The sequence below is a fragment of the Oxyura jamaicensis genome, chromosome 4 (assembly GCF_011077185.1).
Source record: "Oxyura jamaicensis isolate SHBP4307 breed ruddy duck chromosome 4, BPBGC_Ojam_1.0, whole genome shotgun sequence".
NCBI classification, from domain to species: Eukaryota; Metazoa; Chordata; class Aves; order Anseriformes; family Anatidae; genus Oxyura; species Oxyura jamaicensis.
This window is the reverse complement of record NC_048896.1, coordinates 64,654,121-64,676,906: the sequence shown is the minus strand read 5'-3', so window position 1 is coordinate 64,676,906 and position 22,786 is coordinate 64,654,121. Positions and strand designations below refer to the sequence as shown.

Genomic DNA, 22,786 nt, shown 5'->3' with positions numbered 1-22,786 from the left:
AAAGAAAATGGAACAACTGCCAAGGACTCAAGTAAACGAAGGCTTTGCCTTCCTTACTCCAGACTGCTCCCTGCTTCTGGACAACTCGGACAGCCTTGTCCTGAGAGCCAGCCTGCCGCCAGCTGAGGTGAACCAGGTACCAAAGGGTGGAAGAGGGTTTCCGCATGGGATGGAGCACCAGGAAGGCACAGCCAACTGATTTTCACACTGCCGCTTCAGCCCTTGTTTCTCGGTGGTCCTTAAAACTGGGTGTCACACTGTGTTACCAATAAATGCCACTTTTCTGGTAAAGCAGTTCACAACAACACAGTTGGACTTTTTTCCCTTGTGCTCAGGCCGGAGTCAGCAGCATCCCACCATCAGTACAGGAATGACAGCTGTCTCACCAGGACGTGCTGCCCCCTCCACAGAAGCTCAAGTTACCAGGCTTTACACCAGCAGCCTCAAAGCAGGATCCGTCCCTTCCCTGCGCAGCAGCATGCCGTGCAGCAGCGATGCTGTGCCTTCAGCATGGTCTGCTCTGTCTGGGCCCTGATTTTCACCACACGCAGCGCACAACAGCCCAAGAACTACATTCAGACTTCAGCTGTCCAGAGACAGACACACAGAAACTCTGTGCACCCCCCAGGGTATACTTCTTTGCCTTAGCTTCGTAAAAATAGCCCTTTAGAACAGAATGAGTCTTTCAGGGTTTCTTTCTTTTTTACCCAGTTTTGAAAAGACTTCCTCATCCATACACTTCTGTCGCTTTTAGCAACTCACAGGTCACAAAGCAGAAAGTTTCCTGACAAAGGAGCCATGACCCATATCTTGCCTCACTCAGCTGCGTTATATCCTTCCCTCGCCTGCTTATGGAATAAAGCAAAATGTTGCACATAAAGAGGGGTTCGGGATCAGGGTTTCTGCTTGCGTCTCTTCAGTAGCTTTTTGCGCAGCACTGATGAACTCCTTTAAAATGTCTCTACCACATTTTTCTCATTCTGCAAAAGAGCAGTTAAGAATATTTACTGGCCTCACAGGGAAGACACACTGCTTCAGTTAATTAAAGCTTCTGAAGACTTTAAGATCACCCAGCGAAGGGCTTTACAGGAATGCCAAGTGCGTAATAAACCCAGAAAATGACCCAGCAGAGACACAAAGGTCGTATCTGAAGTGAAGTGTGTCCAGTGAAGGTCTCATGGATATTTAAACAAAGAAGTTGTCATATAAATGACTACAACTTGCTTTCTCGCTGTAGCTTGACTGCGATTTTACAATGTGTGTGAGCTCACGCGCTAGTTGGTGAATTGGAAGGAATACATTTAAAGGAAATTTGCAAATCAGAGACACCCGACACAAATTGCTGCCTATAAATGTCCCAACTGCTTTAAGAGCTGTAAAAAGACGCAGAGAGGGCCCATGCAAGCCCAAGTAAAAATGCCCCTCACTGCTACATAGGCAAAAGCCTAATTTTGTTGTATTAAAAAAGGAATCAGCCCCTTTCATTACTACAAAGCCTGAAGGCCTGCGGCGAATGTGTTCTTAGAGCACTGAGGACGGGACACCCTGAGCCGCGAGGGCAGCAAACGAGGCACACCAGGACAGAACAAGGAGTGCATGAGGGCAGGGGCACAGCAAGCTGCTACAAAGCAAGGTACCATGCAGTGGCTTAAAATCTCGCCGGCTGCCCGCCTCACCAGCTAGTCACGGATCGGTGCAAATACGGTACAATCCTTGGTGTAATAATTACACAGCAGTGACTGCCGTACATCAGGGTAACCTTGGGGAGAGGCCAAGAGAGCTGTGTCCTGCCTGGTCTATCACCGCATCTCTTAGAGATGCAGAAAAAAGGCGAAGATAAAGCCGAGTTCACCCGTTCCCCTCAGGATGCTTCCAGGTTCTCCTTCAAGATGGATTGGTGCCAGCAGCGCTCACCGGAGCAGACACGTTAGACACGTAAAATGCAATACTTAACTTCTGCAGAAGGAGAGCGCTCACACTGGCTGCAGATGACATTGTGACCCTGAGCACTAAGGCTGCAGGCACTAACTCATCACCACAATCTTTCTGAAAAAACACAGAGTTGGCCTAAAACTGGTCGATCGACCTTGTGTGACTACTTCTATTGACTGCACAACTTCCCACCTGCAGCATTTCTGTTTCACCAGCTAATGTCCAAAAATCAGATTTACAGGTTTCTGCCAGTAGCAACCAGGATACAAAACCTGTCTGTGGATCTTAGAAAGAAAAGATGATGCACAACAGGAAAATATAAAAATCAAGGCCTAATCCAATTCCACGAGAATGACTTTTACTTCCAAGACTCCTTAAAGCTTGAATGCAAAAATTATTTCCTGAGGACACATTTCACATTCAAAGCAGCCGCAGCTCTTCTAATTCTGAGCGCCTGAACAAATATACTGCACGTACCTCTTTTAATAAGGAGGGATTTTTCTATCTCATCTTTGATCTGCAGGCTCTGATTGCATGGCCATCTCTCTCAAAATGCAAGTTATTCTGGTGTTAGTTTTACACCTTCATTCTATCTTTCCATTAGTTTTCATGTTAGGAGTGCAAAATTATGAAGCCACTAAGCCACCTTTTCTTTTACAGTAAGCAAAGATTTCAATGTCAGGTGATGGGAGGACATGAACACGCGGCACCTGAACACACATCTCTTGCCACTGGTAACACAACACCAGCAACCAGCTCCCCAAGAGGTGGGTGTTCATAATCCACAGACAAGCATGGCAGCTTTTCACTGTTACAGGGAACATTTTTAGCTTTTGGCCACTTCATATCAGGAAGTTGGTATTTGCTCATTAAAAGTCCAGCTCATTTGCAGCGCCAGTGTCCCCTGGGTGGAATAAAGTGAACTAAGCAAAGCCTGAAGCAGAATGCAAACAAGGAAACTGAAACGACTGCTGGATGTCGTTAGCTCTTCCATGTGCTCTCAGCCAACTGTCCTAAGCACTAACATGGATGAGTATCATCTGTGCTCTCCCCAAGCATATGACAACTGTTTTTAAAAGGCATTCTCTTCTGCTTCTAGCTGCCTTTTATTCCTTTTTAAAGTCTAAAATATTCAGCCTGACAAATGCATCCCTTTTTAATTGACAAAAAAAATCACGTCCATCTTTTCATGAATGCCATTCACTGCTGGGCTCAGCTTTTCATCAAGATCTACCTGCACCTGGAGAAGGGGCAGGTTATCAGGAGCCTCACGTAGAGCGGCTCTTGTCCCAGCCTGAACAACCCCATGTTCCTGGTGCTGGTGAAAACCTGACGCTTATTTTCATGCTTAAGATCAACAACGCATTTCTCACAAGGTCTGCTCCCAAGAGCAGGTGTGTTCTTGAAAAATCAGCATCAAAAAATCTGCAACTGCTCCTCTGGCAGCAGGAACGGGCAGTGGGAACTCGCCTGGTTACATGTGCTGTGTTGCAGCACTTCGTAAGTTGGTAAACTCTGTCTTGGAAGAACAGGGAGCTGCAGGGCCTGTGGGTAACAGTCAGGCTAAGCACTGCAGTCATCTGCACCATCTGACTGACATTCACAGACAGAAAAGTCAATGGCTTCATTTAAGGATTAGAACGAGTTTGGTTTTGTATCAGACTTGGCTTAAGAAGGATGAGCTGGATTCATTACAAAATGAAGTTTAATTAATAGACTACTTCAAGTTATAATTAGCTAATGAAGTTCAGGGAAAAAAAAAAAAAAGAAAGCAGTTTTAAACTGAAGTCTGTAACTGATTTACAGCTCTGCAATTACAGTACGTGAAAAAAGACAATGTGATAACTGCTCATCTCCAGGAATGGCTCGGAAGCCATTATTTCTTTGAACTGATGATTAAATGCCTCAACGCAGTCTGGACTTCACAATTTGCTTTTGAGCTGTATTGCTTGCATTTATAGCCCACAGAAGGTACAGGCTGCACTAGTGACGTGCAATGCATCTCTTTTTCATCCCAGATTGTACAATAAAGACTGGAGGAAATTGCTTCTCCTTGAACCAAGATTTCTGTTCGTTCTGTGAGGATGCACGGACATTAAGGTATGAGCATCACCCAGTTTTAGGAAGAGAGAGCAGGAGGCAGCAGCAGCCCCTCAACAGAGCAGGCAGCTCTGCGATATCAAAAAGCAGCTCCAGAAGTGGGGTGCTCCAACACACCCTGTGCTACCACCTCTGGCTGAACCCAGTGCACGACAGGGGACCGGCAGCACGGCGTCTCACCCACCGACCCCATTAAGAGGCCTAGGGCTGCAGGGGAAGAGGAGGAAGGGATTTTATACCCAGATACTCTGCAAACACACACTCACTTTGTAACACTTCCTGGGAGCATTGCAACTACCTTCCTCTCAGCTCGCACGCGGTGAGATCCACACTACCAAAAAAAGCCTTGACAGCTGATGTTTTGGGTTGTCTTCGAGTAAGGCAGCTAAGAACAGGTATAGTTTTTCTGCGGTAGTGGAGTTTTTTGCTTTAAGGACCGTGTGTCTTCCCAGCACAGAGGGTACCAGAATATTGGGATCAGATGATCCAGCCACACAGACCATCCTCTGTGTCAGGCTGATTCTGGCACGCAGCAGCCAGCACACCCCCACTACCCCTGGTTTTGAACCGCAGAGCTGGCTTGCCTTCACCTGTCATATGAAATTTGTGACTGGCACGCTCCAGGCTTTCACCTTTGCCACCATCGATAGCTTTGTTGATGGCTTCAGCTCCTCTCCTTTGCTGTGCAGCTCTCTGAACTGTTTCATTATTTGGCCTTTTCTGCCCTTTGCACATCAGAACTTCTCAGATAACTCCCTCTGTCTGTTCAGCTGCTCTGTGAAGCACTCCAGTTGAAAGGCTACGTGCTGCCCTGTGCTAACAGCATGCTGCTACGCTCTTTAGCTAGCAGCAGAAGAGCTACAGCAAAGATTCTCCAGCAGAAATGGTGATATCTGCTCCTGCAGTTTCCCCTTTCCACAGAGCCATAGACATTTCCCATGCAGTAACACTATCCAGGCTGTGTCAACTGTGGAAAATAGAACTTAAAGGCTCAAAACAGGGCAGGAGCAAGATCTCTTTAGAGGTATCAGATGCTCCTGTTGAGGGCTGCGATACCACAAGCACAGCAAACCCCCTGGAAAGGAACACAGAGCTTCTCTGGCCAAGCAAGGCTGCAAGCACAGAGCTACTAACAAGCAACCAACTTGAAGACATGACTAGACACAAACAGGTTTGAGTTCTTGCTAAGTATTAAGACCCTAACTTGAATATCTTCTGCCAAAGGACTCGATTAGTCCCACTGCTCACAGACAGGAACAGAGGAACAACGCGTGGGACTCCAGCCCACGTGCATCTGTCCCTGCCCTGTGTGGTGCACAAGGCATCATCCTCCTGGAAGGCGGCGCGATGCCTCCTGCCCAGGCATCTTCCAAGATGAAGGAGTGGCCACAGCAGTGACGGCTGAGGGAGTTGCTCTTCACCCTGACTTGGGTTTTGGGCCATAAAATCTGCAGGTCCCATTTCCTCCCTGGTAGAGGCTGCTGCTTTCTAATACAAAGCTGGGTCATAAGCTAGCACTTCACGCGCCTAAACTGATGGTCGAGATGTTGATCTGCTCACTTCAGCTAAGACTAGAAGAAGAAACTACTTACAATCTGGGTAAACACAAAGCGAGGAGACACAGGAGAAAGGTATACACAAAGAAATTGGTAAAGCTTAAATATAAAAAACTCTCCAGACAGGGATCTACAGAAGATCCCAGGGAGAGAACAGCAAGTGCTGGTGCTTGCTTAGGGCTCCCCGTCCAAGCGGTTTGCTTGGTATCAGCCCACAAAACACTCGGGATAGCAGGAGGAGGCAGACCAGCACACGGTGCTGACTGAGACACTTCCAGTCCTCCTTTACAGCAGTTGCTAACGTTTGTGCATTTGGTCTCCACGAGCAGACACACAGCTTTGATCTACACCGAGACATACAGCATCTCCCAGAGATGTGCTATTTGCGACAGCACTAAACAGTTGTCATTGAAATTCTTGTGAAATCTCATCTACTTTTTCCAGAATTAACCCAACTAATTATAATCTTAATTATTCAGAGCGTATAATAAGTTCTAGAGTATGGGAACTTGGTTTGTTCAGTTCAGATCATGGAGTAACTGACTCTTCTTTCCGATTGCCTTCATTTAGTAATCAGTGTTGTGACTGGCAACTCCGCCATCAGAGTCAGACACTATTTCTGGAGGAGGTAAATCTAGTTTGCCAGCATCGATGAGCACAAATCACCAGACTTTAATTCTGATATTTGATTTTTTTAAGCCCTAAAACAGCATTAAAAATCTCAACTCACATGAGCATGACCGATCACAGCCAATCGTCTTGACTCAGTCCATACAAGCTCAAGGCCAACACGTCTCAGCAATACCCTGTTTGTGCCATCCGCACCATACACACCCGAACACACGCATCTAACAGGAACACGCAGAAAGCTTGGCCGTGGAGCTGCCCCTTCGCCTCTCTTCAAATGCCCCTCCAGCAGAGCTGGGGCAGAGGCGGTGACCACAGCAGCTCCGAGAACGGTGCGGGGCCCTGGCCGGGACAGCCCGTTTCGGTAGCACACGTGCCCAGTACATGGAGGAGGTGGCAGCAGCTCGGCCAGCTGATGGTCAGACAGGGTTGTTAAACACAGACTTCGTGGGAATTCAGCTGTGCCCCTTCCTCGCATGTTCCAACAACACATCAAAAAAGAGCTCTTTTAAGATAATATTGTCATAGAGGGTACCGTACCCACAGGTATTTCAAAAAGCAGCTAAACTTGAAGGCTCACCCTGAAGTCTGAGACTGACCAAAGCAAGTACTTGGCAAACACTGCACAACCAAGTTGAAACAAAAGGCTGAAAACACAAAGCAGCAAAGCATAGACAACTACTCCAGCTATATCACGCGTGTGAAAGTTTCCTTCCCTAGCCCCAGATGCTGTTCCCGTGCCCTGCGAAAGCCAGGAGCTCCCGTGCAACCACCAGCCCGAAGCCCTCTCTCCAAACGAAGCAGGCTTTAAGCAGCTGTTACACAGCATCAGCTGCATGAACCGAGGAGGCAGCGGGCAGGATGCTGCCGAAACCCAGGAGCTCATCTCCTTGGCAGTATCACAACAGGGCCACGGCACACCACGGACCACCAACCCTCCGGGAGATCAACCTGACGCCCAGAGATCTCACCTGGCATGAGCGCACGCTGGCAGCGGAGTCGGCGAGGGCAGGGGCACCGCGGGCGCGACAGCCGGCGCCCCGGGGCTGCCGCCAGCCCTGCCGCTATCGGCTGGCTGGCGGCCGTCCCTGCCGTGACTCCATCGCCTGGGAATGGCAACCACCTCGCCCCTGGGGCTGCGGGCACGGACCTCGCGGGACCAGCCTCCTTGGCGTGGGACTGAGCCGCGCCAACCACCACGGGGACAAAGGGAGGTCGGGACTGCCGCCGGAGAGAGGCCGCGGCACCAGGGAGAGCCGACCCGCGCCAGGCACCGCGCACACGGGCACGCACTCACGGTCTGCCAGGAGCCCCCCACGGGCTGGTCCGATCAAGCCCCTCAGCCGCGCGGCCGGTCCAAGAGGCAGGGTATTTTCTTCGGCGAGTCAATAAAGTTAGAGGAGAGAAAGGGGTTGTAGTACTTGGTTACAGGCTACTCACCCCGACACTGCAACGGCTGTGTTTTGGTTTGTTTTGGTTTGTGTTTTTTTTTTTTAAAGCTGAATGCCTTCACTTCGGAAACTTCTTTTTCGCTACTGCCATTTGCTAACTCACCCAGGGTACTGTAAAACCCCAGAAAAGGCTAGGAAAAAAAAGTGGAGAGGATTTAAAAGCTGACGGTCAGGACAGGAATTTACGGAATGAAATCTTTAAAGGCAAGAGCAGATAGAGCCAGCCAGCTAACGCTTTCATGCCCTGTCTCTGACCAGCGGACCCACTTCACGGGCACACCAAGGGTTACAGGATTTTACCTGCTCTCGACGAGGGCTTCTCCACATCGGCTGGGTCCCCTCGGCGCAGCTAACAGGCTGCCGCGTCTCCTGTCGGCTCCAGCAAGCCCCTTGCAATCACAATGTCACAGCTCCCCGGGCCTTACAATCAAGTGGTTTGTTGTAAGAGAACTAAAAATAGTGCTGAATTTTTCGCTGAAGCACTTGCCTGAGTGAACATAGTGCCAGTCAGCCCATGCGTTAGGGAGTTGCATGCAGACCTTTAGTGTTAAATACTGCCCAGATTTTCCTGGAAATATGGCTGCTGACTTTTTTAAACAGAGTTCCCCCCCCCCCCCCCCCTTTTTTTTTTTGAAGGACAGCAAAAAATAAATCCTTCTTTCTGACCACTCAGAGACAAAATGAGTGGAGTCGTTTTAAGAATGTCCTCAGGGAAAGAGTGAGTCACTTAAGCTGCTTTTATGATAAAGATCCCTGGAGGAAGTATATCTCCTTAGTAAGTAGTCTCCAAGTTGTTCAGGGATCTGTCTGCCCTGCTGAAAAACAATGTTTCACATTGTTGGGTTTTACAGCTTCGTGTTTGTTTTTCTAATAGTCTTAACACTTGCTTCCACCACAGAGTTAACGCCGGCCGGGGAGTGGGATCTGGTACCAGCTAACACACCAGGAGGGCGGTACCAGAAGGTCTGTCCCACAGGGCTGTCGGTAAGGTCTGTGGGAGAGAACAGAAAGCGACCCGCAGGGACACCGCACGTGGAAGCGTACAGCCCAGGTTGCAAAGTGCGGGACAGAAATCCGGGGCAATTATTTTGCCAAGATTCTCCTTGCTGTGGCTTGAGAACCATCACTGAAGACAAAGGCTGCAAAAATATCATTTGAGACACCAACACCAGTGCTGCTGCCAACGTCCAAGCTGGGATCCCAGGAGCATATTTAGATGCAAAAGTCCCCATCGGCGTACACCAGACCTGCACACTTCTACACTGCTGCACACAGGCAGATGCAGCAAATAAGCTGAGAAGTGAGAAGATGCAGGCAGCTGCTGGCAACAATTGTCTGCGGCATTATTAAAGGCTGGTAAAGCTAAAATCCATCTCCTGGTGGTTGCTTCGGTCGTGAGGCAGACACCAGAGTTCTCCTGGCAGCACGCGGGGATGGCTGAACCACGCTGAGAGTTGGGGCTGATCACTGCCCAGCCGACGTTACTCTAAAAGCATCAAGGATTCCCTTCTCTATCATAACGTACACCGCTGGGAAGGTGACGTCTGTATCTTCCCTCTGAGACTTCCTCAGTCACCATAAATCTGCCGGAAAAATTATTTCTTCACTTCCATAAAGAAGCTGCCACTGGCAGGGAAGCTTTCCATGAGCAGCTGTCCGGAGCTGTACTTGCATGTTTACATTTACGTACATACACGCACACAGCTGTGAGAGAAAGATGCACGTATTTCAAACCCGTATTGTAGGACGGATTCAAGCACTAGGAAGTTGGAGAGTTTCTGGGAATACCAGGGGAGAAACGCTGTTTGTAATATTCTTAGTTTGATCGATTTTCATATGAAGAAGCTGAAACATAAGAGATCAACAGGATAGGGTCTGTTTGGCTGTTAAAGTAGAATTGTCTCTGCGTTTTTCTTTCCCTCGCTTGCTTTTGAGCACTTTTATTTTTGTTGCAAGGAGAGGAGAACTGCACTATTTCCTCCCTTGTGGGAGGACTGGCAAATTCCTCCTACTCTCTTTCATTGCTGACAAAACATGCTGTAGACCTCTGCATCTACTTAGCAGCAGAGGCAGCCACAAACACAACAGCGTCTTCATTCCTGCTTCACTCTCCAGCTATTGTTTATACAGAGAAAGAGCATTAACAGAGCACACGTCTCTCACTAATTCAGCCTCACTCTGCCATCTGCTACTTCCCATAAGTTGACCCTAATGAGAAAATACTTTCAAACACACTTGAGGCCCAGCTGCACCCAGTCGAGCCACCGGGGGGGGGAACATTCCCCTCCCAGTACGTCATCCCCCGATGCTACACCCCTGCCGGGGGGACCGCTCCATCCGGATGGACGTGGCCCCGGGCCGCAGCCCCTTGCAGCCACACCGAGCCCGGGGTAACGGGAGAGCTGCGAGCCTTACAGACCAGCAGGCAGCTTTCTGCAGCTGCTCCGGCGGGAGGACATCGCGGGCAGAGTGACACGAGCATCCGGCAGGCAGCCTCTGCCTGAGCACCCAGACGTTGGCTCACGCTGCGTAGGGAAAGAGTGGAAACACAGGACCGGGTTTGCCAAGATTTGGAGAAGTTCAGCACTGAACTGGCAACAGGATCGCTACCACTGCTGCCCTGCAGACGGCTGAACCGCACCACAGCGAGGATGAGCGATCTGCCACTGGAAGTGCTGCTGCTGAAACCCTCCAGGGACGATTCCTCCTGAACATCCACCTAAAGCCCCCAGAGCGCTGCCACCCCCTTGGTGCTGGGGTGGGACTGGGAGGGAGATGTGCTGGGGCCAAAAGCACGCCGGCAGAACACCACCCACTGCCTGGGAAGGCACTGCTGTTTTCTTAACTGGGACCGAAGCAGCGAGTTGTTACAGACCGTGAGTTTTTCTTCACTCGGATATACTGCCCACCACAGACCTGGAGGCAAACCAGGGCGTGTTTCCAACACTCACCTCTGCTGTTATTCTGTAACACACTGGAGGGCCACGCTTTGCATATGAATGGCCTAGCCGAGGCTACTGCAAAGGGCAAGAGCTGGGCACACGTGAAGGAGCATCTTCACTTAAAAAGGGGCCTCTGAAGAGCACGGGGTGCTCTGCCACCAGCCTCTCCGCACAGCTGCCTATTTCACATATGCTCTTCACTCGTCGTAAAGCAGGAGCAGCTCTGTGAAGCCCTGCTGCCCCTTGGCCAGTCCTTGTCTTTTATTTTACATGTCCTGGGGGCATGACTTCGGGAGGATAACAGCACCAAAAAATGAAGATTAATCACCCATGAAAGGTGCAGAGCACAACACAGAACACAGTTCCACACTATTACCTGATCACACCAACTGGTTAGTCACTTCTGCTCTGCCTCTTAGGTCCAGGGTCTGCTACTTAAAGCATTTGCTTCAAGTTTCCAGCATCCCTATGAACAGATCCTTCCTTATTACTGCAGAGACCATAACTGAGCACTCAGGGATTATTTGTAAAGCTTCATGTGACCTCAGAAAGCAATTTTTTCATTGTGCATGTTTCAGTGGGATTTAAGGCAGGAATGTGCTCAGAGGTGCCAGCAGGGCTACACCCATGTGTAAAGACAGCAACACCCAGAGACGCGAATCATAAGGATCCTACACTACTGTAAATTTGGCTGTCCAGTGGATCCCTTGTGCTTTATGTCATACGTTTAATAATATGAGCACAAACACATCAAAGAAGGAAGTATGAAGGAGGACAGCTAAGCCATGTGGGTATTCATAGAAGAATGCTGAGGAGGAATCCTAAAAATACAGAGCACTCCCCAACTTCTTTGTGAATTTCATGTGACAAGAACACGTTGGGTCCTCTGTTCAAAGCTCCTAGACAACGTGGGGACGTCCTGATTGGGATCTGCCCTCTACATGATCCGCAAGTCTCTCATTGCCAGTGAAGTGTAATCTCTATTGGAAGTAAAGCTGGCAACTCGGCCCTTAAAGTTACTAAAAGAAATGCACTGGGATGACAGGCATTACAAGAAGTTCCTATGAGAAACCAAACTGGTTTTCTGATTATTCCACGGGATGCAACTGGGCTACACGCATTCTGAGGGTAGGCGAAAAGTCAGTCACGGGCAGGACTAGAACAGCAAACTAAGGGACATACCAAAAGGGAGAGGAGATTGCAATCACAGAAAATGAGAATTGGGCACAGAAATGATTTCCTGTGAGATACAGATGCAGCATCTGGTTTTACATATTGTAACACAGGAATAAATCTTCCCAAGCTCATTCCTTCGTTTCCTTCCAACTGCACCGCAGGCCAAATCCAATTCAGCTGATACGTAAGAAATGAGTCTTCCTCTGCAGGTGTGCATGTTTGGGAGTTTTGTATTTGCAACCCAGAGGGATGCCCAAATAACTCTTATGACATACCAAGATCTTCTCATGGAAGCTTCTGTCAGCTGTACCACATGAAGGGCTCTCAGCTGCACAACTGTTTAACTTGCCCAATTACATTTTTGGCTGCCCTCCTGCCCTGCAGCTTAGACAAACTCTCTCCAGGAGCTAGGTCACAAGAAGGAATTGCCAGAATATGCTACTTCTCAAAGAGCTTATTCCTAGGGGAAACAGGAAGCATGAGAAATGTTATAGCAGGTCTGGAAGAATTTTTTTTTCCTGCTGAAACCAGTTACGACATCTTTTCTGTCTTCCCCTTGTATCTGTTACTTTGAAATGCACAGGTTTATAAAAACATATTAGTACGCCAACGGCCCTTCAGACATTAACTCATTTTCAGTTTTGATGCTGAGAAAGTATGGTGTTTGTGTAATGCATTTGTCCTCCTGACATAAGCAAACACCAGCTGTTATTTACTTGGTTTTTAAAAAAAGTAAACACAAAATTATTAATTAAATAGGGAATTCAGAAAGCTTAGATGTGGATTCAAAACGTATTACACAGTCACACTAGCTTGAAGCCAGGGAGAGGACAGGAAACCTGATGGATCCTCCAGTATATTCTCAAAAGCAGCAGCTTGATGCTTTACGTACGTGTGCCATGAGTCCCTTGTTTAACATAGAGTATGGACATTGGTACATTAAGTGATTAATCAAAATAGACCATTATAAGCTGAGAAGAGCCCAACTGCTTGTTCTGCCTGAGTCCCCTTCCACACAACAGTGAAACACTGGTGACAGCAACACCAAGGTTTCAAATGCAGAGAGGAGATGAGAAAATAAGCAGAAGCTCTGAAGAAGAATGTGGTTTTGAGGATTAATCATGAAAAACAACCCTCTAGGTGAGCCAGAAAAAGCACTAATCTTGCTCTCTCGAATGGAAAGCATAACTCCTCAAATTCTCTGCTGTTAGGGAGCAGCAAAAGCACAGGTTGCTGTTTCCTGCAAGGTTTGCTTCCCAGCAAGTTCTCCTCCAACAGCCCAGTGAGATGTGTCCATGGGGCAGCACAGCTCCTCTACAAGACCCAACAGTGCAACCCGAGTTATGAATCAGGAGTTGCAAACACTGAAATCACCTTGAAACAAACAAGTCATTCTGTTGTACTTTAAACAACACATTGTTTCTTCACTTGTCTTTAATTTTTGTGTGTGTTGAAGCTTTCTTCTCAAACTAGGAGGTCTGGAAGGCCACAGCTCCAGTGAGTTGGGACGGGCGTCCTGCTCCTGATGGGGGAGCATCCCGAAACAGGACTGCCATCGGAAGCAGCTCTGGCAGCCAGGTCAGTGCAAGAGGCAAGGACAGGGCACGCGTGGAGGAGGATTGCATCTTGCTCTGGACAGAAGAAGTTACAGGAGAAGAGGCATACTGAGCGTCTGCTCTCTTAAAACTTCTGGGTGGGTCGTGTGTTACCTGCCAGTCCACAGGCACCTTGCAACAATACCATTTCTGTTGGGCAATCCCAACTTGGAGGGCGATCACCACTGTTCTGCTGAGCTGGTGAAAACATGCTTCCTCCAAAGTGCTTTGTCTGCAGGACCTTTCAAGGTCCTCAAGAAAACTGTGACTTACAGCTAACGTATAAAATATTAACATTGTGTTAGACTACACATCTGGACCCTGGTAGTCGCGATGAATTACAACACCAGTCCCAGAGGAGACCTGCCCTATGCTGTGTATCCGGGCCTTGTCAGGAGGCCAGCCACGGCTGCTTTCTCACCATGGCGTGGCGTGACACATGGCTTTTTATATGCCAGGGCTTCCAGGAGAGCACAGCAGCAACGGGCCAAGGACTGGCTGTGCACCACCATTTCCCAGGTCACAGACAGACACCAGCTGCAACCTGCCAGCCAGCACCAGAAGGGTGTTCCAGAAGCATGGGCCCAAGCAGGCTGGAAGGCAAAGTTAAATTTCTGTACTTTGCACGGATCCAACTTTGAGAAAGGGCCAGCGGAAAAATACGGTAAGAAGGCAGAAATCTCACCTTCACATACAAAAGTGCTTTTGTTTAGTTTGTAAGCACAGTTTGTAAACACAGAAGAGTAGTAGTAAATACTCACTCATTTTCCATTTACTTTGTAGCTAAGTCCTAAAATAATAAGGGTCAACTGAGTATTAACTACTGTCTTCAGGGGACCAGATGAAGAGAACAGACATTCCTGTAGCTAATGCCAATAAAATATCTTTGAGAAAGGAGTTGCATAAACATAAACAGATTATTCCTCTAGGCTACAATAAGCAGATAAATATTTTTCTCTCCTTTCCACAGATAGCAAAACAAATGTACCGAGGCAGCTGCGAAACACCTAGGAGACCAGAGAAGGGCAGCTCCAGAACAGAAGTGTAACGCCTGGATTCCCCAGCCTCTGCTCACTCCAATGCTGCCCCTTCACTGCTGGACTTGAGGTAGCAAAGGCCCACCTGCCCTGCCCAGCACAGAGGTGACCCCGCCAGACAAGCCCCCAGTTTACAGCCTCCAAGAGCCTCCTTCCCACCTGCGCGGCCATTTCTGCAGCTGCTGGAGCGGGGCGCTCGCTACGCACCAGTTCGCAGCTACTCAGCAGCCCCCTGCTTCTTCGGTTGGTCCTGCCTGGGGAGAAAAAGCTGTGAGCGTCCTCCAAAGGGGGAGACTTAAACCTGTTCGGAGCACAGCCCTGACAGAAAGCATCCAGGCTTGTTGCCAGCATGCAGCCAAGGATGTATTTTGCACACAGGAGAGGTTTGCGGAGAGCCGTAAGGCCCCGGTGGTATTTAGGGGTGCTGTGCCTCGCTGACCTGTGCAGCAGGTTGGCCAGGTGCAACCCTCTTGCACCTGGATGGGGATGCAAGGTGCTGCTTTGCTCCCTCCTTGAGGAGAACGAACCTTGACTTTTTATTCTGTCATCACCCACGAACAAATATGATAGATGTCCCAGTTCAGCATGGTCTTAAACCGTTTGTATAACCTCTTCCTCTGTGACCCTCAAGAGCACATTTTTCCAAGGAGATAAAGCACAATTCTGCCTCCCTTTCACCCTGAAACGAGCAATCCTTACTGACTGCCAAGAAGCTGAGGCACCTTGAAGGCCTGTGTAAATCTGCCTGTTACAAGCATGACAGGAACTTGGAGGAACTTGATAAAATCAAAGCCAGCTCTGCGTTAATTATGCAAAGCAGCATTGTTCTCCCTGCCTGACACAGACAAGCATACATGGACACACACACAACTCACAGGGACAAGCACCCACAACATCTTGGCTCAAGGACATATGACAGGTTAAGAACATTCGGAAGCAGCCAGTGCCACTTCCCGACAGGGAGGTAACCAAGGCCTTGCAAACCAGTGGGGGGCAGCCTTCAGACAGCTCTACACCGCTGCACGATGCATGGGGTCAGTTACGTCCTGCAAAAACACTTAAATAATTTTAGCTGGAGCACAAGGACTTCAAAAGCACAAGAGTTTCACATTATTGCTACAAATGCAACATTTTCCAAACTGCAGATGTGCGCTCACGTTGAGAAGCGCTTCCTTTTATTTCATGTATCCTTCTCTACCCCCTCCCCTGGATTTATAGATACACCTGGCGATGCACGACTTCAGGTGGTGCTCACATGGCTTTCTTTTCCATGCCCATCCATACAAAACGCATACATGAGCGTGGCATTCCAGCCAGCCCCACAGCACTTACAAATAATCCGGTGCCCTTCCACGCGCTTCGATGACCTATAGCTAGGTATAACCGGGATTGATAAACACCAGCATTAGTCGACACCCTCCCATGGCACAATCTGGAAGGGCTCCGTGCATTCCTGCAGTACATGAGCACTGAACACCCCAGGCAACTGCCTCACAAGCTGCGGGCATTTGCCAGGGCAGCCTGCAACAAGGCTGCTGCCGCTTCGACAAGAGGCGGTCCAGCTGGAAAAGACAACCCAATTCCTCGCCCCTGGACTCTGAAGAAACTGGACACCCAAAAAGCAAAGTAAAAGTTACTGGTTTTACCCACGGCCATTATCAAGTGAGAGAGAGACTGAAGCTGCTTTCCTGCACTCCAGCCAGACTGCTAGATTGTTACCCATGGTCTCCTATGGAGCCGCTCAGACTTCTCAGACGCTCCTTGAATTCCTGACAAGAGTTTCCTTCAGGTTCCTGCAGCATTGGACACACCTTCCTGTAACTGAACAGGCAGCAGGCAGCGAGCATTCTGCCTGTTGTATCAGCTCTTAGTATCAGCTCATGTATTAAGGCAGAAAGAAAACCATCTCACTCAGAGATGAGAGCACTGGCAAACTGGTAAGCAGTTACCCAAGCTTAAAAGGCTTGCTCAGAACCCATACTTTTTTGAAGCTTTTAATTCAATTTTGAATGAAGTATGCCATGATTTTACAGAGAAAGGTGACGGACTGGGCTCCCTGGGATTTCAGACAACCGTAAGCAGACCCAGCATAGCAGCACCAGCTCCCCACAGGCTTTGTCTGTTCACCAGGCACTTTGTCGCCGTACAAGGGGGAGCCCAGCTCGAGCACCGCCCCAGACGCAACACACCTGCTGCTTCAGCAGAAACACTGCCGCGTGAAAAAGTTGGCTCAGCACGTTTCAAAAACTTAAATCAAATGGATTTGGGATTAAAATTATCAATTTATTTCCCTCGTGGCCTTCCTGGGAATTGAACCTGTCTACACAATTAAAGTGCGTAAAGATTTTCTCTGAACCTATAAAAGCCTCCTATTTACAGCCACATCTCCCCACACTAAACACCCTGCTCTGATCTATTACAAGTTGACGAGATGACAAATACTAAAGCATAAGCTGAATATACTCCACGCATTATGCATTTACAACACAGCAAGACTTTATTTATCAATTTCCATCTGAATTAAGAGCAATCTCCTGAGCTGCTGCATTTGTACGAACCCAGTGACACATTACTAGCAGGGAATTCATCTATCAGCAACGTGGGTTTTGTTTTGCTGCTTATTAATCTCAGTGTCATTGTTGTTCGGGACTATGCGAAGCCCTCACCAACGCGGCTGTGCGAGCATCAGGGCGTCTTCCTGAGACTCACTGGGGCACTGCTCAAGTAGACCCCAATCCAGGACGTTGTGCAGAGAATTGCAAATATAACCCACCCAGATGGCGCAATCTTATCAAAGTTTTGCATGTCAATCTGCTCGGTTAATTAAAACCCTCTCCTCTCCGCAGTTAATGGCAGGTCTGTGCAGCAGAAATGGCACCAGAACAGATGTTAGTAAATTTGTCAAAGCTGCGGGATGATTGCTCTGACTTCGCTGTCTTTTGAAGGACTACTCTATTTACATTCCCGCTGACCTCCCATGTCAAATCTGGTAAATATTACCTCTCCTCTGGCTGCTCTACAAGACAGCCTAAGCCAAGTTTGTTGGTGAAAGTCGTCTGCTTTGAGAAAACACCACATGATTACAGGCAGCCGTTTCTAAGATTTCAGGAGAAAAACCTTCGATGATGAAAAGCATGCCTTATTTTTAAATAGGCCTTTGTCTACATCGCCTTTCATCTTATCTTTTCAGGATTCCCATGAAAAAACACAGTCGTGATTCAGGAGAAGAAAAGAAGTTGGAGACTGCCTTGGCTCAGTCACAGGAAGGCCTACGCCACAGTCCACACCGCAATGGCATCAAGAGCACGCAGGGCAAAACGAAGGCTGCAGGGAGGCAGGAGTCCCCCACGTACCCCAGAACAGTTACATTACAAAAGCTGTCTCCTTACCACGAAGGCAACTAGTTGGTAGCAACGTTTAAGGGTCTGACGCATCCGTCCAAAGCAAAAGTGACCTTATATTCTCTTTATTGAGCAGTTCGTCTTAATTGGTGCAAGAAAACGCCACATCCCAATGGGGTGCCACGTCCTTTTCTAGCTAGGGAAATAACCCTGCCAAGATTACAGCGTGTAGAGCACCACAGCCAGCAGCTCTGTCTCAGACGGCTGCTCTGAGCTGCAGGCGCGTGGGAGTGCCGCAGGATCAGTCCCCAGCAAGGAGCTGCCCAGGCGCTGTGAGGCAGACAGCCTGGGCCAGGCAGGGTGAGACAATTTTCTTGGTTTTGTGATTCTGTGGAAAAGCCCTTGAGATGCCCCAAGACACTGACTATGCATCGAGAAAGTGGTGTTAACACAGATGTTACCTGCCTCCCATCCCAGTGGCTCAGAGTGCTTTTCAAGCTCAGTTGCTATCACTTGAGTTGATCAGCATGCAAATTAAAGCAATTAGGCAGCAAGTGGCTCACTTGATTTCACACGAATATTAAAAGAGCCAAAGGAGCTGAAAAACCTGGGTTCGTGGTAAGTTGACGTGCATGTTGTCAGAGTTGTGCTTTACAGCACTGGGAAAAGTGCAGAAAGAAGGGAAAAAAAAAAAAAAACCTGAGAGGATCTCCTGCATCTTTTAACATCCTTGATCATGCAAAAACCATTTGTAAAATTACCATACTTCCTTCTCCTCTCATGCCCACCTTGCAGCATCCCATTGCCCCTACTGAGCCAGCAGCCAAGCACACACCTACGCAGCCCTGCAGGACTAGCGACCCGCTGTCCGCTTGCTCCTCTGCCATCCTGGAGGCCCTACACGCACGGCAATGTTTTCTGCTGAAAGCTAATACCCCATGGCCCAACAGAAGGAAAACCAATGTGGAATAGGTTCTCCAGCGACGTAGGGACTGGCTAATATCCAAGCAAAATGTCACCAGTAGTTATTCCTTCCTTATCCATCACTTAATTCCTAGCTAGTTTGTGACCAAATTCAACTGTGCGTGGTTCTTAGGGAAAGCAAGTACCTTACTGCAGAAAAATAGAAGGTAGTGTTGAGATGCCTACATCTCCCTAAGACAGCCAGTAAATTATTTCTTCACTTGAAAATATGATTATTGAACACAACTGAATACTTCTTAGAAGATGAAAGCCCTGCACAATCATTTATTACTCACCTAATTGCTATTAGTAAGGGTGTATTTTTTTGTTAATTGGCACCTCATTCAATCACTTTCTTAACCTCTGCATCCACTGGGAAAAAAAGATTTCCCAGTGCAGTTCTAGGAAGCACAAATTGGTCTTACTTTAAAAGAAAAGCGAGAGTGGACAGAGTAACCTCCCCGGGATGTCTTGTTTCACTTCAGAGGAAGAACAAACATATCCCTACACTGCTGTTCTTCTCTCAAAGAGTACAGGTCAGATTTCCCCAGTTGTTCCTTTTTCATACACATGCAAGACACCTACTGAATTTTTATTTTTTTTTGTGATCTGTCCAATGGAGTTAGCTCAGTGCTGCTGAACTTTCTGTGTAGATTTCTGTTTGCAACTAGGAAGAAATCATCACCCAAATCAGCAGTCATCGTGTTATTAAAATCAAACTTTTGGCAAAATTTCCTTTTAATACATTTTAATATCCAGTTTGCTATTTAAAACTTCACTTTACTTATATTTACTTACTTTACTTACAAATTCAGCCAATGCAGCTTAGTGAAGGCAATGTGCCCACCCATACCATGGGGTCAGCACAGTTAGGTTATGCTCACCGGTCACGAGAATTTCCTAACTGCAAACTTGTCCACATTTTGAAATGAGCTGTGGAAAATAGTTTGACTCAGGCTCACCTTTGAAGAAAAAGGCATGGTTCTAATGCAAGCACAAAACAGTCTGTCTTTGTGTTGATGCTCTCCTTATAAACTAAACAATAAACTCTTCAGAAAAAGATTATTTCTTGCAGATGGGAGAGCAGACTGCTACAAAAAAAAAAAAAAAAAGTCAAAAAAAATTAAAAAACACGCAAGGCAAGGTACAAGATGGAAAACAGTTAAGGAAGCAACCTCAAATCACTTAGGATTTATAAAGACGTAGGATTCATTGCTTTCACAGATGCCATTTTTGATGGCTTTAATTCTGAGATTCAGCAATTTTACTGGAAAGAATTCATAGCAAGCCGTGGGAACTGCTGGATTTGCAGCAATTAAACATAGGCATGGGAAAAGATGTTATGCTCTGCGGCGATGGGGAGTTCAAGGTATTGTGCTAATCCAAAGCCTGCTAGGATTATGCTCAAAACAAACATTTCTGACTGAGCCTTTAGCAATGGAAGATAGAGAAGAAAAGAAGTCAGCTTTTTTCCCCTCTTTGGAGAGGTGTGCAACTCTGGAGTTCAGAGTTTTGTTGGTTTTTTTTAAAAAAAAAAAAAAGACGCATGTCAACTGCCCATCATCACCCATAAACATACATAGATATATTTTATTTTTTAAATTTCAAGCAACATAAACTTCTGATTTTCATAGGGCATCTCTTGTAACAACATCTCTTAAGCATCTCTGGAAAACTGAACATTAGCTCTTAATGGATTGAAGCAAAACCAATAGCAGCTGCTGCTCACCCCACCTACTGCCATTTCGCCCGACAGCTTAACCGCAGCTTACAGCATTCCTCACAGCAATAAAAAACACTTTTCTTCTCACATCATCCATTTAATTCCACCTTAATTTTTTCAATTAGGTGAATGAAGATCAAAGCTAAACGTGTGACTAAGCGTGGATCTGCTGGCTGTCTCACGTCTCCGATGCGATGCTCAGATTAGATCTGCTGTCTGAGAGCACAGCGAACTTGAGGTGCCTGCTAACGCGCTGGTACGCCTCTGCTGCCTTCCAAAGCACCGTGCCAGGGGACGTACAGCAGCAGGGCACAGAGGATGATAACTTTTTTTAAAAAATAAAAAATACAAAAAAATTAGCTGGCACAGGGAGCAACGTGGAGCCCTGCAGAGAGCACACAGGCTGGTTTCAGCCCATGCTGCCGTACCCACATGGCTGCTGCTGCTCAGGCTGCCTACTTTCATCCAGCTGCTGAAAACCACCGTGACTCCTCTGATGAATCAGTCCTGGAGCTAGAATTATGGAGAACTAGACCAAAACATCAGCAAGCGCTGCTACAGGCATTCTGCTACAGTGGCTCTGCTCTGCTGAGCACGCCAACATAGGGAGCCAACAGCAGTCGGCTGAGGCCTCCCAAGAAGTGGAAGGACCAAAAGGGGAGAGCTCTGATCTCCCCCGTGTACATGCAGTAACCTCTCCTGATGTGCAGGCGTCTGATGAGCTGAAATGACAACAGTTGGCCCGTCCTGCAGCTGGTATTTGCAGCTCAGGGTTAACGAACCAGCACTGAACCAAAAAGGCGAATAAGGGTAACAGCAAAAACATCACACAGAAACGTGGAAGGAAAAATCAAATTAAGTGTAGCTGCAATTTTCAAATCAGTAGGTCATGATGGGTAGGAAATTAGATTAATGCGTGCTTGTGCAAAGATTAAGGAGTGGGACTTCTCTTCCCACACTTGAAGGGGAAGAACAAGAAAATGAAAAGATTTTCCCAGGTCAAGGGTTGTTTACAGTTATTGGGATTAAAGGTCGAGGGCTTATGGGAAAAATGTGTCCCTAAGTGGATGACTTCCCCTTTTTTGGGACAGTTTTGTATGGGCAGTCATGGCTTCATATATGACACATCAAGAGCAGAAACAGCTCTGGGAACAGAAACAGACATGCCACATCAGACAGCATGCTGCTGCCTCTGGTCTGGTGCCTGTGTCCAGCATTTTCAGGAAAATGCTAAGTTTATCCCGTGTATGTGCAAAACATACTCAGCTTTTTGGTGACTTTCTTTCAGTCCCACAATCCATACTGCCATCACAAGTGCAGGAGGATGTGCTTTGCAGCTACACCACTGCAGGCAGGTCGTTCTGCACAGAGATTGCCCAGCGGGAACACCCGCTCGCCCAGCTCCCTGCGCACATCAGGGCTGGCAGCATCCTCTTTCCCTGATCTGGCAAGATCCTCTTGCCCTGGGAGTGAAACGTGACTGACTCCGTAAGCATAACTATGACCAGCTCCACCTCCTGGACATCTGCAAGGCATTATGCTGCTTCAGAGCAGCCTTTTATGCTCACGTCCTAATTAAAATGGGATTTTTAGATGCATATTCAGACAGAGCACAGTGTACCATATGAACTCCCTCCATCTCAGAGTGCCTGCAGGAAGGCACAAGCCCAGGCCCGCAGAGCGATGGCTGCGGCAGTTGCACCCTGGAACAATTCGTCCGTCACGAGCAGACAGTACTCGGGAACCTCTGCGACCTCAGATGAAGTTTCCAAAATACCATGACCAAAACGAGAAGCACTCCAGGTCACGAGGGAAATGCCTCTTCTGAACATATTGAATACTGAATACTTGCTGTTCCCTGGGATTCCTCGTCATAAAAACTCACGCTGTCCTGCTGGTGCTATTAGTAAGCTGTAACATTTCATCTGGTTCTTGTAGTCAAGGGATTTTGCTTCCAACAAAAATGTGCTCCTTGTGTGGAATTTCAGGTAAAAAGGCAGGTTCACCTGTGTTTCCCAGCAGTCAAATAACCAAAGGCAAATGTATACAGTTTGCAGCACCACTAACACTCGCGTTTGGTGCTTGTAACTTTCATTTGATCTTCACTGTTGCCCAAGGATGAATGGAAAGGTCCTTGTGGCCCTGGGAACAAGCTCTTCTTACACAAAGGTATTTTTCCATCTCATTAAAATGAGAAATGCATTCCTAAAAATAAATAAATAAACCAGCCTTAATTCTTCATAAAAGTTGACTGCATACTATGGAGATGACTTTGTACATGTTCTCCAGAAGCTAATGGAAAAAATGTTCAACTAATTTCTGTGTCAAACCACAGTAAGTCAG

General features: G+C 47.6%; 1 protein-coding gene across 4 annotated transcripts in view; it reads right to left on the bottom strand.

Moving 5' to 3' along the window:
• The window catches only part of ARHGAP24 (Rho GTPase activating protein 24), a 175,780-nt gene that overhangs the window by 72,957 nt on the left and 80,037 nt on the right, over positions 1-22,786 (bottom strand). The window contains exon 1 of one of the 4 annotated variants that reach the window (XM_035323642.1): positions 7,967-8,086. The exons of 2 other annotated variants lie outside the window; for them this stretch is intronic. Coding sequence is in view for 1 of the 2 variants with exons in the window: in XM_035323639.1 (XP_035179530.1) it covers positions 7,187-7,193 (7 nt within the window). In the remaining variant the exon portion in view is untranslated. Of the gene's footprint in view, positions 1-7,186; positions 7,212-7,966; positions 8,087-22,786 lie in introns of those variants that run through there. One more of the 4 variants, XM_035323639.1, reaches the window with a different exon arrangement.